Raw genomic sequence first — 14,521 nt, 5'->3', positions numbered from 1 at the left:
ACAGGGCCCATTGTGTCAGGGATCCTGCCACAAAATATCATTTTTGTCTTTAAGCAGTTACTAAGTTCTTTCTTTGAAAATCTGTTTTGGGCCGACCCGGTGACTCAGCAGCAGCAGTGCTGTGGGCTGTTATGCGGAAGGTCCCCGGTTCGATCCATGAGTCTGGTGTTTCACCTTCCAGGTCGGCTAGTGTTAAGCGCCACGTCACTTTTTATGACGCTTATTGCCAGGGAGACAAGAACACTTAGATTTTTATTGAAAGCATAATTTTTCATTGAACAAAATAAGTATTCATGGGAGATGCTGATGCCATGTCTCTGAAAAACAGACCATCAGCATCTCTTCGTATACAGGAAGTGATCCTTCTTTTATAGATAAAATTCAATATTGTAGAAGATTCTAGCATTGCGTGACTGCCCAAAGAATCATTTACATAGGTTGTCATGTCAGCAGCATGATAAGATCATCCCTAGCTAACCCTGAGTATTTCTCCAAGATGGGGCCCATTTACCATCACTCTTTGGATAGTCTTTTGTTCTGTTAGAATCTTGCTGGTCAAGGTAATTAACACATCTGTGGCTGTGTTTATAGAAACCCCTGAGAAAGAGTGCCTCTGTAGTGTCCGTGTAGCCTAAAGGTCCCGCCGATGGTTTTTGCTTTGTTAAGGTAGGACCCTGTCGTAAGAGCAGGCTAAGTCAATACAGTAGTTAGTGGAATCAGCTGTTGCAAAATCTTATTTAGCTTCAAAATCAATACTACTTCCATATCCTCAGTACATTAAAAAGTTTCCAGCTTAGAAGGAATTGCAAGGAATGACGGTATATAAAAGGCTTTAATAAATAAATAAATAATGAGTCAACATAGTGCCTCCACTGCAGACATGGAAAAAATATCTTTATTAGTTAAAGGGTATTTCTCCTTTAGTTTTGAAAAGATAACTTGATGCCTTCGTCCCTGAGTACATGCCTAACATGAGTGATCCCAGGTAAGAGGAGTGATGTCCCCAGATACAGGTCCAAAATTTTAGTGTTTCTTCACCATGTTTTTCACGTGGGAGCCACCAAAACAGTAGTCAAAATACTATTGCCCAACTTTCTCTCTCTCTCTCTCCCCCCCCCCCCCCCCCCCCCCCCCCAACATAACCCATTCTGATGGGACCCTGGATCTACAGCCCTGCCATATGAATTGTAGTAGGAGAGCATCCAAAGTTTTAAGATCCCGCTTCAAAATTGTAATGGGGAGAATGTGTAGAGCATACAGGCCACCTAGGAAATACTACCGTCTTCAAAAAAATTGATTCGACCTACCAGACAGTGTGGCAGATTCTGCCATTGCTGAAATTTAAGCTTTGAATATTGTTATAAAGGAGAAATATTAGATTCATAGAAATTCTTCAGATCCACCATAATTTGCATGCCCAAGTAAGTGAAAATAGATACTCATTTAAAGGGGAAGTCCAGAAATGCACGCTTCAGATATATCTTTTTTTAACTTGAAATTGGAAAACTGCGCAAATTGCTTGAAAATATTTTGTAAGACTTAATAAAGAAATTTTGGGATTACATGCATAAACCAGCAACTCATCAGCAAATGCTGTGAATTTAAAGCAAGAAGAGTCCATCCAAATACCTGTAATACCCTTCTCCCCTTGAATAGCTCTTGGCAAGGGCTTCAGCGAAATTGCTGAGTTCCTGTGGCCAAAGAAAATTCTCGCAAACGCTCCCCATCAGCCAGAATAACCGCTTTAGGATCAACATAGAATAATATTTCTCTCTTTTTTTTTTTTTTTTTTAATTTAAAGTAAAAGTAATGATTTTTTTTCCCCCCAAAAGGTGCTCCAGATCATTCCAGAAAGCATGTTTACTTCTCTTGCCAAAATCATCAAGCTTCAAACGCATGACATCATTGAGGTCCCCACCCGCCTGGACAAAGACAAGCTCAGAGACTATGCCCAGCTGGGGCCACGCTATGAGGTGAGGTTCCCTGCCGTGTTCTGGAGCACTCGATCTCTCACGCTGGTTCTGATCCAGAGATACCGGTGGAGAGGAGGGGGAGCTGCTGGACAGGTTTGATCTTGGATGAGCTGTTCAAAACTGGGAGGGAAGAAAACCTTCTGAAAGCTGCTGTTCTTTATTATTATTATTATTATTATTATTATTATTATTATTGTTTGCTTTGCCCTGGCTGTTTTCATGCTTCTCCTGCTCCTTTTCTGCTTGGGGACTGCAACCAATTCAGGGTTCTGCTTCCTCAACGGGAGAGCCCTAAAACCCAGGCACACATTCTGTGCATGCGTGACTACCCTGCTGTGTTCATACTATCCAGACTGCCAGCATTTTGTTGGAACCTCTTGCATCTTCGGCTCCGGAGAGTCCGTGTAACGTATCTGCAGAAGTGCCATATCTCCCTCTGTGAGTGTGAGACTCCCTTTGCATCTTCAGCTCTGGAGAGTCCATGTAACGTATCTGCAAAAGTGCCATATCTCCCTTTGTGAGTGTGAGACTCCCTCTTTCTTTGGTAAAAACCCTTACTAGTTTTCCATGTTTTTCCTTCTCTCTGTGCATTTTGCTAGGGAATTAAGATGTTTCCTGCTTTCTTAAGGGCTTTCAAATGTTGTCATTTTCATACTTGAGTCTCCAGAAAAAATTCAATAAACTTTCTTGCAAAATCTTCAGCATAAAACTGAAAGCTCATAGAAGGTATGTATTTTGTTTCCCCTGTAAATCACCATACCTTCAGTTAGTATCTGAATATTCCCTGTACGTAGCCAGATCAGTCCAGACTCCTGGGTTTTGCCTCCCTGCCAGCAGATGGAGACAGAGAAAATTTTACTGACACTGCCTCATAAACCTCAGTGCCACCTGCAATTCCTCAGTATTTCTCTGTCTTCAGCAGATGGTGCAAAACCTGCAGTTCTGCAGTCAGGAGACTATTTTGAATTTATGAGCCTTCCTCACAGGGGGTTTTTGGGTCTTTCCTTGTCTGGTCAAGGTGGACGAGCTGGGGGTTGGTGACCTTTTGTTCTTCCATGGGGTGTAAATTTGTGGTCCAGATCCCTCTCCTTCATAAGGCTGCTGTGGCAGCTACAGGCTATGGACAGCTGTTTTCTTTTAGTTGGTCCCTTTTTTAATTTTGCCTGATTTTCTTTTTTTCTGCTAGCAGCTCTGTGTTCCATTCTAGGGAGTAGGTATTGTAAGTTTGGTAAAGTTCTGAAGGAAAAAAAAAGGTCTGGCTTTTTTCTGATCTGCCATACAGCCTGCGCTCCTGGAACCTGAACCTCTGCACCAAAGGAAAGTATTGCTTTCTATATATCTTTATTTGTTCTCAGAGAGTTAAAAAAAAAAAAAAAGAAAACAAGGAGCTAGACAGAGGAATCTGTGCAGCAGTGAGGTTCCAAGGGGGAAGCTTCCTTAGCACTCAGGGGGCTCAGCGATGGAGTTTTTCAGCAGCTTCTCTGCCTGCGGAGGAGACCGGGTGTTGGCTCCTTGGCACTGAGGGACTGTTCCCCTGCTTGCCCATTGAGGTGCTGGTGGTGCCACATGTGTGGGGGAGGAACTGCGTGTGCATGCAGCAAAAGCATTCAGGGGTCTGTCCAGCATGGCCACACCAGTAGAACAAGTCTCATGGATGATGGGTTCTAGCATTGAGGCTTTCCCCATAATCGTGAAAATGGCGACCATTTTTCGATTTCCTAGCAGCGTCGCAGGAGAGGCAGGGGAATCCCCCTCCTCAACTATCACCGGCAGTTCCCAGTCCCGCAGAGGTGCAGAGAGGCACTTGCACTGAGGAGGAGTAGAGGTGTTCTGCCGGTTTTAATTTGCTTATGCACAAAGCATGATTAACAAGATGCTGGTTCTTGGTCCCTGTCTTCATGGATTCTTGGCCAGTCAAGAGGCTTGATCTGTTGAGAAGCTCTTCAGGCCGATGATTTTCAGTACCAAATGTTAAATGGATCTGGGCCTAAACGCACTGAAGGTGCAGGCAGGCTTTACTTAACCATGTGGTAGGCCACTGCAGGGGGTTTTTTCTCATGTGCGTGTGTGCGCATTCTCACCACGTGGCGATTGCATGTGCTGGAACCTGTGCGTGTAAACCACAGCCTAGATTTGAGCATGTACATTTGTGACCTAAACTTGAGCGCATATTTGCGCAGCTAATAGTGAACATACGACCATGGCATGTACGAGCGCATATTTGTGCGTGTACTTGTGCATGTATGACCACGACCTTGTGTTGAGCGTGTATTTGCATGTGTCCTGGAGGGGTGTGCATGTATGCCCAGGTGGCATTGGTGTGCGCACAGGAGGCCACCTAGAACCAAAGTTCAGGCGAGCTAGGCGCCAGGACGAACAGGTCCAAGTACCTTGCTATCTGTGAGGCTTGCCATCTGATAGCAATTCAGTCCTCACTCTCTCTCCATTTGTGTCAGTACTGTTTAGATGCTCAAAGCGATTTGACTACTACAGCTTTTGCCCATATTGGGACATCCCCTCGGCCTATGGTGTCTGAAGGTGGAGTGGAGTGGGAGGCGAGGCAATGATCAGTTCTCGAGGGAAGAACCTTCCCTCTGAGAGGTTGGAGAGAGCAAGGTTGGGCCTATGGACTCTGGTATAGATCCATCCTCCTCTTCCTGGGCGAAATGTTTCCAGGGCCCGCAGACCTTTCTGCAGGGGTGCCTAGTGAAGGCGAAGCAACCTACTATGTAGGGATTACGTGCTTGGGTCGTTTATTTGTCAGTCATGGCAGGCAAATGCCGCAGAGAGGCTGTCCCTAGTAATGTTCAAGGGGGTGTGGATCATGAGTCATCAGAGGATTCTGATGGGGAATTGGCTTTCTCACTTCTAGAAGAGGGAGAAATTGCATATGATTGAGAGCCTCTTTGGACTCTGCTCAGATTTTTCTTTTTTTCACAGAGATGTCTTGCTGAGTTTGTTGGCTCAGACCCTGAACACGCTTAGTGAGGCCGGAGGTAAATTTTAAGTTAAGCATCCTGTTTCTTTTGCCCCCTGTATCCAGTTCAAGAGATATTGGATTTAAAATAAGGTAAATGCAGCTCTCAAGGTTCTCTGAGGTCCAACTGTGAGATCCATCATAGTGGCGGTACACAAAGGAGAGTTCTTGGTATCTCTCGCCTTGATAGAGGCATATTTGCACGTAGCCATCAGGCCGGAGCACCAGAGATTCCTGAAGTTCAAGATCCTAAGGGAACATTTTCAGTTTCAAGTACTTCCTTTCGGCTGACGACGGCTCCACATACCTTCACCAAGGTGATGGTGGTGGGGGCAGCCATATTGCAAAAGGTGGGTGCTTTGGTGTAGAGAGATTTGGACATGATTTATCACATTTACCAATTAATATGATTACAAACTATGTTACCAAACCTTTATGGCACCTGTGTAAACTGATATATTTTAGCATCATTTCTTTTATGTGCCTTACTGTAAACCGTTGTGACGGTATCCATCTTAACGATGGTATAGAAAAGATTTTAAATACAGATATTTATTTATTTTATCTGGATGACTGGCTTATTCATGCAAAATCAAATGATCTCTGTCAACAATCAGTACAAAAGGTACCGATGTGCTTGAAGTCTCTAGGATGGGTAGTGAATCTAGCAACGAGCCATTTAGTCCTCTTACAAACTCTGGAGTATCTGGGAGCTCAGTTCAAACTCTAGCGGAGAGACTGTTTCTCACGGAGAGGGATTGCTGAAATTGCAGAGACAGATTAGGCTTCTGCTAGAGCTTTCAGTGCCCAGGGTCTGGGACCATTTATAGGTCTGTGTTCAATGGCATAGACATTGGAATAAATGCATTGGGTGTTCGCACATACGTGGCCTCTGCAGGGGGCTCTTCTCCTGCTGGAATTCGTTATTGGAAGAGTCATTTTTCTCGTCTGTTAGAGGGGGAAGTCGGGGACAGTCTTTCGTGATGCTTACTTGCATCAATCTTGAGCATGGTGTGGAATTGGAGATTCTGAATTGGATATTATTCACCACCAATGCGAGCCTCTCAGGTGGAGGGCGGTGTGGCAAGATCAGTTGGCACAGGGCCAGTGGTCGAAACCAGAAGCTTCATGGCCTAACAATCAGTTAGAGATGAGAGCAGTGCATTTCACATTTGGCCTGTCTGTCAAGATTACGCAGCTTTCCGGTATGGATCCTATCACACAATGTGATAACAGTGGACTACATCAGCCGTCGAAGCAGAACCAAGAATCAGACAGTGGCTCGAGAGACCAGGGATATGATTCTCTGGGCAGAACAGCACTTGGAGCAGCTGGCATTGTCTCACATCGCCAGAGTGAACTACTTTTAGGTGGATTTTACCAGTCGGAGAAAGTTAGACCCCGGGGAATTGGTACAATTCACAGAAGATGGGAATATCCCAACCAAAGAGAATACCAAGGTGTCGTCGTTTTACAGCCGCTGAGCAGAACACAGTACAAAGGAATCGGAGCTCTGGTGCTGCCGTGGACTCGAGGGATTCTTCTTTGTCTTCCCTCCTGTGGCCTCTGGTGGACAAGGGATTACGATGGATAGAGAAACATCCAGGCAACGTGATCCTGGTAGCTCCAAAGTGTACACATCAACCATGCTTCCCAGATGTGATCAACATGGCCATAGATGGGCCCCCAAGGTTTGGACATTGGTCGACTGTTTTCCACCAGAGCCCAATATTTTTGGGTCAAGTGGCTTACTTCTGACTCATGGCTTTGCTTCTGAGAGGAGACAACTGAGATGGAGGGGATATTCCAAAGCGGCTATTTCCATCTTCCACATTCTTGATGTATGTGCGAATTTGGAGGATCTTAGAGTCCTGGTCTGCTGTTGACAGAGTGCAGCCTCAGTCTGTTCAGGCTATGGTGTCGCATAATTTGGCTTTTTTACAGAAAAGTTCTGGTCAAGGGACTGGCCTTTAATTCTCTGTGTCCAGGTAGCAACATTGGGCTGTTTCTGGAGTAAGGTTCAAGGGTATCCTCTGTCTGCACATATGGATGTTCTGTGGTTCCTTCAGGGAGCTAATTCCTTGTGTCCTCAGGTGTGAAACATTTGTCCATCTTGGAATCTGAAACTAGTCCTTAGAGGATTGTGTGAGGCTCTGTTTGAACCACTAAAGAGAGCTATGGTTAAAGACTTGTCTCTTAAAGTGGTTTGTTTGGTTGCTGTTTGTTCAGCCAGGATAATTGCAGAGCACAAGGTGCTGTTTGTTGAGATCCCTTCCTACAGATGTCTGATTTGGGGGTATCTTTATGCATGGTGCCTTCTTTTCTGCCTGGGGTAGACTTTGCGTTCCATCTTAGACAGTAGAGCTTCCAGCATTTATGGATTTGGATTCCTCTACCTCTCATGTGGGGGAGCTTAGTCTCTTAGACTCTTAGATTGGAAGCATGCATTATTGAGATATCTAACGGTCACTTATGATTTCCAAAGATCACATCTCACTTTTTAGATTGTATCACCTCTTTCTACTGTGGAGTGGTCCAGAGAAGGGAAATAAGTCGTCTAAGGCTACAATTGTGTGGTGGATGAAGGAAGTGATCGAGTCAATGTACATTTCTAAAGGGTGCCCGCTGCTGGGAGGTTTAGGGGCACACTTGACATGTTCTCAGACAATTTCATGTCCTGAATCACATCAGGTGTCTCCGCATGAAATTTGCTGGACAGCTACTGGGAAGTCGTTGCCCACTTTTGCTAGGCATTATCAATTAGATGTCAGGGTTCCGGCTTCCATGTGCTTTAGTGAGAGTGTTCTAGTGGAACTCTCCACATCCCACCTGAGTTAAGAGAAGCTGGGTACGTACAGAGAAAGGAAAATTGATTCTTACCTGCTAATTTTCATTCCTGTAGTACCACAGATCAGTCCAGAGACCCACACATTTACTGGGGGGGGGGAAAGTACACAGTACTGTTGCTTTGTATATAGTGTGGAGTTGTTGGAGGTTTCTGTTAAATTTGGGAATCAAGTTTTCCATTGACTTTTTGGGCAACTTCACCTTCTTCTGGCTCATTGGAGGGGAGCGAGTTTGCTTAGAAGTGTGCTTAGAAATTTATTGTTGTTGCTGACATCTTGGCTTGGATACAGGTCAATACTGAGGGGACTGCAGGTGCATGCTGGGTTATGTACAGTGTCAGTGAAACTTTCTCTGTCTCCATCTGCTGGCAGGGAGGCAAAACCCAGGAGTCTGAACTGATCTGTGGTACTACAGTAACGAAAATTAACAGGTAAGATCCAATTTTCCTTTCCCTGTACATACCCAGACTAATCCAGACTCCTGGGTTTTGCCTCCCTTCCAGCAGATGGAGACAGAGAAAGTTTACTGACACTGCCATATAACCTAGTGTACCACCTGCAGTCCCTCAGTATTTCTCTATCTCCAGCAGATGGTAGAGGTGCAAAACCTGCAGTCTGTACCTATTAAAATCTAAACAAGTAGGACAGGAGAAGTTGGTTATTCTTCCCAGGAGGTTGATAGGTCTTGGTGGGGCCATCCGTCCTGGTCTTGAGGTCGACGCACAGAGGGTTTGTGACCCTTAGTTTGCTCAGTCCTTCTTTGCTGGAGACTGAAAGCTGGTGAAACCAGTTCCCTCTCCTCCAGAAGGGACAGCGGAGCCTGCTGCCAGGTCTTCAGTGCAGGGAAGTGTTTCTTTTCTATTTTTCTGTTTGATTAAAGTTTTTTAAAAAAGTGAAAAGAGGAAAGACAGTTATTTTTTGCTGTCTTCCTGCAGCTTGGCGGCAGTGCAGGGCTGACACCTGTCAGGGCTTAGTTTTCACGGGTTCTGGTAGTTTTATTCTTTCAGGCGACATTCTCCCACAAGCAGATGTCCAATGGCATGCCACATGGCAGCAAATGCATAGCTCCTGCTGCCTCTCTGGGGGAGAGGGCAGTTCAGGATCGGTAGCACGGGTCTGATTATGGCCCTAGCTGCACAGCGGGAAGCATCGCACCTGTTCCCTGTCAGCATGGGAATGGCAGCCATCTTGGCATCCTTCGCGGCTGATTTCCTTCCACCACTGTCTCCAGCCGATCTGAGCCCCTTGGAGGCCTGGGGGGGGCCCAAGGACATCATTCAGGGGTGGAAGATGACCACCTGGGGGAGGGTTCAGATGATTCTTCCACTTTTTCAGCAAATTTTGTGCTTTTATTGTATGAGGTTTTTTTCACCCGGAAAGCTGTGGGGCGGCAGGGGTCCAAGCCTGAGGCTTTATCTTGTCCACAGCCCAAGAAGAGATCTAGGGTCTACAGGGGCTATCAGTGTTCGGCGAGCCCTTGGGGTGGCCTCGCAGGGTGCCACGGTGGATGGTCTTTTGGATGTTTCCAAAGTCAGGGCATCAGCAGGATCGGGTCCGCCTGATGTGCATCCTTGCCTGGGGGGGGGGGCAAGATACGGAAGAGGGACATGAGACAGGCCCACCTGTGTAAAGGAATGATCCTAAGGTGGTGCATCTGTTCCACAGAGAAGAGTTGGGACCTCTGATCCCCTGTGTTCTGGAGGAATTAGGAATAAAGATTCCATGGGAAGAGTCCAATCAGGAGGATATGGATCCAGTCATGGATGGCTTAAGGGGTTCCAGTGAAGGAGTTTCCTTTTTATAAGTCCCTTAAGCTGGTAGTCAGGGAGTGGGTGACTCCAGAGACTGGAAGGGCTATGGATAAGATATCTTTTGCCTGAGGACACGTTGGAACTCTTGCGAGTCACAAAGGTGAATGCCTCCGTGTTGGCTGTGACTAAGACGACAACTATTCCGGTGGCTTGTGCATGGCTTTAAAAGATCTATAGGATAGAAAGCTCAAAGTCCATCTGAAAAAAGATTTTTGAAGCATCTGCACTCAGCATACGAGCTGCGGTGTGCAGCAGTTTTATGCTTCGGGCTGGGCTGCGTTGGGTGTAATAGTTGCAGGCTGACAAGTCCTCCCAGGAGCAAAGCTGGCGAAGCGGCTGGATGCTGTGGTCGCCTATGGTGCTGATGCGCTGTATGACCTCATTTGGACATCCTCCAGAACAATGATGTCTGCAGTCTTGGCCAGGAGACTTCTTTGTTTGAAGAACTGGTCAGCAGATGTTGCCTCCAAGTCTCAATTAGGAGTGTTGCCCTTTTAGGGAAAGTTACTCTTTGGAGATGATCTGGAAGAGCTAATAAAGCATCTGGGAGAGAATAAGGTTCACAAGTTACTTGAGGACAAGCCTAAAGGGGCAAGGAATTCCTCCTGTGGACGCTTTCGGTTTTGAGGGAATAGGCGGTTTCGGCAGAGAAGGTCTTCAGGAGGAGGCCAGAGAAGGCTTCAGAGAAGCAGCAGTCCTGGAGCTAATCCTTTCGAGGCTGGAAGCCAAACAGAGATGGCTCTGGCCATGGAAACCCTGGAGCCAAATCCTCACAATGAACCGAGGTCAGTATACTCCTCCATCCCGGTTATAGGGAGTCTGTTTTCTCTCTTTTTTACGAGGAGTGGGCCAAAATCACTAGGGACCAATGAGTCTTAAGCATGATAAAGCAAGGTTACGCTTTAGAATTTGCTTGTCCGCTAATACCTATTCATTATCTCCCCTTGCATATCCGTGGAAAAGAGATGGGTGGTGCAACAGACCCTCGACCGTCTACAGATGCTGGGAGCCATTGTTCCCATCCCCTTGGAGGAGCAAGGAACGGGACGTTTCTCCATTTATTTTGTCATCCAATTCTGGATTTGAAGTAAACATGGCTCTCAAGGTTCCTCGTTTTCATATGGAAACTCTCTACTTAGTCATTACAGCGGTGAGCAAGGGGGAGATCTTGGTGTTTCTGGATTTGACCGAAGCATAGTTGCCATAGGAATTTGGCCTGATCATCAGAGATTTCTACAATTCATATTCCTCAGCATGCATTTTCAATTTTGCGCCTTGCCGTTTGGTCTAGCAACGACCACTAACTTTCACTAAGGTGATGGTGGTGGCAGCAGCCCTCAGGAAGGAGTATGAATTAGTGAAATAGAAGTGCAAAAGAAATACAATGTTGTAAAGAGGGAGTGATAATTGTATTGCTATATAGATTTTCCAAAAGAAAAATGTTTTAATAGTATGAATGTGTGTATGAATGAGTTTTTATGATGAATATTTGTTATTCATTCTATCCAGAGATGAATAGAAATTGAATGCTTTTTGAAGCGTCTTTGACAAAATGTTTTGTATACAATAACAAAAAATGTTTTCTATTAAATTTGTCACTATATATATATGATATGTTGTATTAGAGTGTGTGATATATTTTTTATACAATTGCCATTGTCTTGAATCTCAGGAAGGAGGGGGCACTGGTGCACCCTTATCTGGACGACTAGCTCATTTAGACAGTCAGAAGCCCACTGCAGAAAAGCGGTGGATCTGGTGCCGCAGCGCTTGCGATCTCTTGGTTAGATTGTGAATTTCTGGGAGCACACTTCAATACCAAGCTGAGGAAGGTTTACCTTACGGAGAAGCACGTTGTCAAATTGCAATCGCAAGTTCGAAGATTGTTGGAGAGCAAGGTGCCCGGGGTCTGGGATTACCTACAGGTTCTCGACTCCATGTCATCCACGTTGGAACTCGTGACTTGGGCATTTGCTCATATGAGGCCTCTACAGGTGGCATCACTTTCCCGGTGGGTTCCGTTGTCAAAGCAGTTTCAGATTCCACTGCCACTTTCAGAGTTAGCCAGATCCATTCTCTCGTGGTGGCTTGGTAGGGACCACTTGTGTCGAGGGGTGGACTTGGAAGTTCCAAAGTAGACATTGGTTACCACAGACGCCAGCCTCTCTGGTTGTGTGGAGCTGTCTGCCAAGATCAGTCAGTGTAAGACCACTAGTCGGCAGAAGAAGCGTCATGGTCTATCAGTCATTTAGAGATGAGAGCGATGTGGTTGGTGTTGAGGGCATTTTTTCCTCTCTTGCGCAGTTACCCAGTCAAGATCTTGTCTGACAATATGACAATGGTGGTGTACATCAACCAGCAGGGTGGTACCAAGAGTTGAGTGGGGGCTTGGGAGCTAATCCACTGGGCAGATGAGCATCTGGTGCTGATAACAACTTCTCACATAGCCGGAACAGGCAATGTGCAGGCAGATTTTCTCAGCCATCAACAGCTAGATGCCAGAGAGTGGGAGCTGTCGGAGGAAGGCAACTGCTCTCATCTGTTGCAGGTGGGACAAGCCTCACATGGATTTAATGGCAACTCAGCAAAATGCCAAGGCACCTTGCTGCTTTAGTCGCAGAAGAGATTGCAGAGCAGAGGTGGACAAGATTTTGCGGCATGTGGGGAATCAGCCAGGAAATGTCATTCTGCTGGCTCCAGAATGGCCTCAGAGACCTTGGTTTGCAGATCTGATCAATCTAGTAGTAGACGGCCCATGGAGACTTGCTCATCTGCCACAGCTTCTGCATCAAAGTCCCATATTTTCAGACCAGGCAGCTTGCTTCTATCTCGCGGCTTGGCTTTTGAGAGGAAATGCTTAAGAGAGAGGTTACTCTGAGGATGTTATTTCTACTGTGTTGCAAACTAGGAAGTCTTCCACCTCCTTGGCATATGTGAGAGTCTGGAGAGTTTTTGAAGATTGGTGCACGGAGCAGGGGGTTGTCCCCTGCGAGCTCCCGTAGCAAATATCCTTACCTTCTTCCAAAGAGGTTTGGTGAAGGGTTTGTCCTTTTAACTCCCTCAGAGTTCAAGTGGCAGCATAAGGTTGTCTTTGAGGCAAGGTACATGGAATGGCTCTGGCTGCTCCATCCGTATGTGGTGCGTTTCCTTCAGGGGGCAAAATATTTGTGCCCTCTGGTCCAGAAGCTGTGCCCCTCCTGGAGCCCTAACTTAATCCTGAAAGGCATTCGTGCAGCACCATTTGAGCCTCTTAGAAGAAAATCTATAAAAGATTTCGCTTTGAAGGTGGTTTTCCCGGTGGCGAATTGTTCTGCCAGACAGATCTCGGAGCTTCAAGCTTTGATATGTAGAGATCCTTTCTTGAGATTTTCGGATTCAGGGGGTGTCTCTTGCAGACGGTTCCAGCCTTTCTGCCGAAGATGGTTTCACCTTTTCACTTAAATCAGTTGGCAAGGCTCCCAGCTTTCCCAAATTTGGAAAGAAAGTTGCGGCTTTTGGATGTCAAGCACACATTGTTGCAGTATCTTAAAGTTACTAACAGCGTCCACTTGTCGGATCACCTTTTTGTGCTGTGGAGTGGCTCTGTGTATATCTGTCAGGGGCGCCCGAGTCAGGAGGGCTTCAGGACTCATTCTGCTCGTTCCCAGGCGGCATCCTGGGCCAAATGTCAGCAAGTGTCACCGCAAGAGATTTGCAGGGCGGCTACTTGGAAGTCTCTACACGCTTTCACCAGGCATTATCGTTTAGATATCCAGGCACCAGAAGCTTTGGGGAGAGTGTACTTCGAGCGGGATTCTCGCAGTCCCACCCCGTTAGGGAAGCTTTGGTACATCCCAGGAGTCTGGACTGATCCGGGTATGTACAGGGAAAGGAAAATTGGTTCTTACCTGCTAATTTTCATTGTTGTAGTATCACAGATCAATCCAGAGACCTGCCCAGTTGGGGGTAGGGAGATTTGGAGAGTCTGCTCGATCTGTTTTTGTGATTAATCTGAAGAATGGAACAGGTTGTGTTTAGTCCTTCATGTTTTTTTTTTTTAATGGGGACAAATTTATCTGTTCTAAGTTTCCACTTCCCAATGCTCGTTCAGGGGATAGTAATTTGTGGTTGGTATTAGTGTTTCTACTATCTTGGCTTTGGTGCAGGTGGCACAGTAGGTTATATGGCAGTGTCAATAAAACTTTCTCTGTCTCCATCTGCTGGAAGGGAGGCAATCTGGACTGATCTGTGGTAGCACGATAGGAGGGTGAAGTGAAAGACACACACACATAGATAAATCACAAAGGAGAAATGTGTGGCATAAATTATACAGGACAATAACAGTTTATCTCCAAGGAATTACTTTTATTTTACATATGCACATTCCTTGGTGATAAACTGTTATTGTCCAGTATAATTTATGCCACACATTTCTCCTTTGTGACTGATCTGCGGTACTACAGGATCAAAAATTAGCAGGTAAGAACCAATTTTCCTTTTGCAGTCACACAAGTTCCTGGTTTGAAAGGTGTAGACGAAAGCTCACTGAAACTCCTCATGTGTGTCCCCTTATGCAATCCATAGATGTCTGTAGAGCAATATCGCAGACTCCTGATTTTACTTGGCGCTGTTTAAACAGATCGCCTTGGGCCCGCCTCTTATCGGGTCAGCAGGGCCTGTAGGTGCTTCTTCGGCAGTATTCACAGTCCTTTGTAGGTGAGCCCCAACCATGGAAAGATAGTCTGTGGCCCCACCATGACTGTCTCTGGCAATACAATGGGAAAATCTGATAGTTGCAAAACGAAGGCCCATGACATCTCAGATTTGGAAGCTCTCCCTCCAGATGAATAAGGGGCAGTGAGTGGGGCTTGGTACAGATTCAAGCCAGGGAGGAAACTCTAATTTAGAGCAAGGAAAGAGAGGCCAAAAAAAAGC

The 14,521-nt window shown here is 46.0% G+C and overlaps 1 protein-coding gene across 1 annotated transcript in view; it reads left to right on the top strand.

Annotated features, from left to right (window-relative positions):
• The window catches only part of WASHC5 (WASH complex subunit 5), a 205,789-nt gene that overhangs the window by 97,394 nt on the left and 93,874 nt on the right, over positions 1 to 14,521 (top strand). Inside the window, 1 exon segment of the mRNA XM_029592012.1 lies at positions 1,833 to 1,973. Within this exon segment, the coding sequence (XP_029447872.1) occupies positions 1,833 to 1,973 (141 nt within the window).

The sequence above is a fragment of the Rhinatrema bivittatum genome, chromosome 2 (assembly GCF_901001135.1).
Source record: "Rhinatrema bivittatum chromosome 2, aRhiBiv1.1, whole genome shotgun sequence".
Lineage (NCBI taxonomy): Eukaryota > Metazoa > Chordata > Amphibia > Gymnophiona > Rhinatrematidae > Rhinatrema > Rhinatrema bivittatum.
The sequence above is the reverse complement of the archived record's forward strand: the minus strand, read 5'-3'. Positions and strand labels throughout refer to the sequence as shown.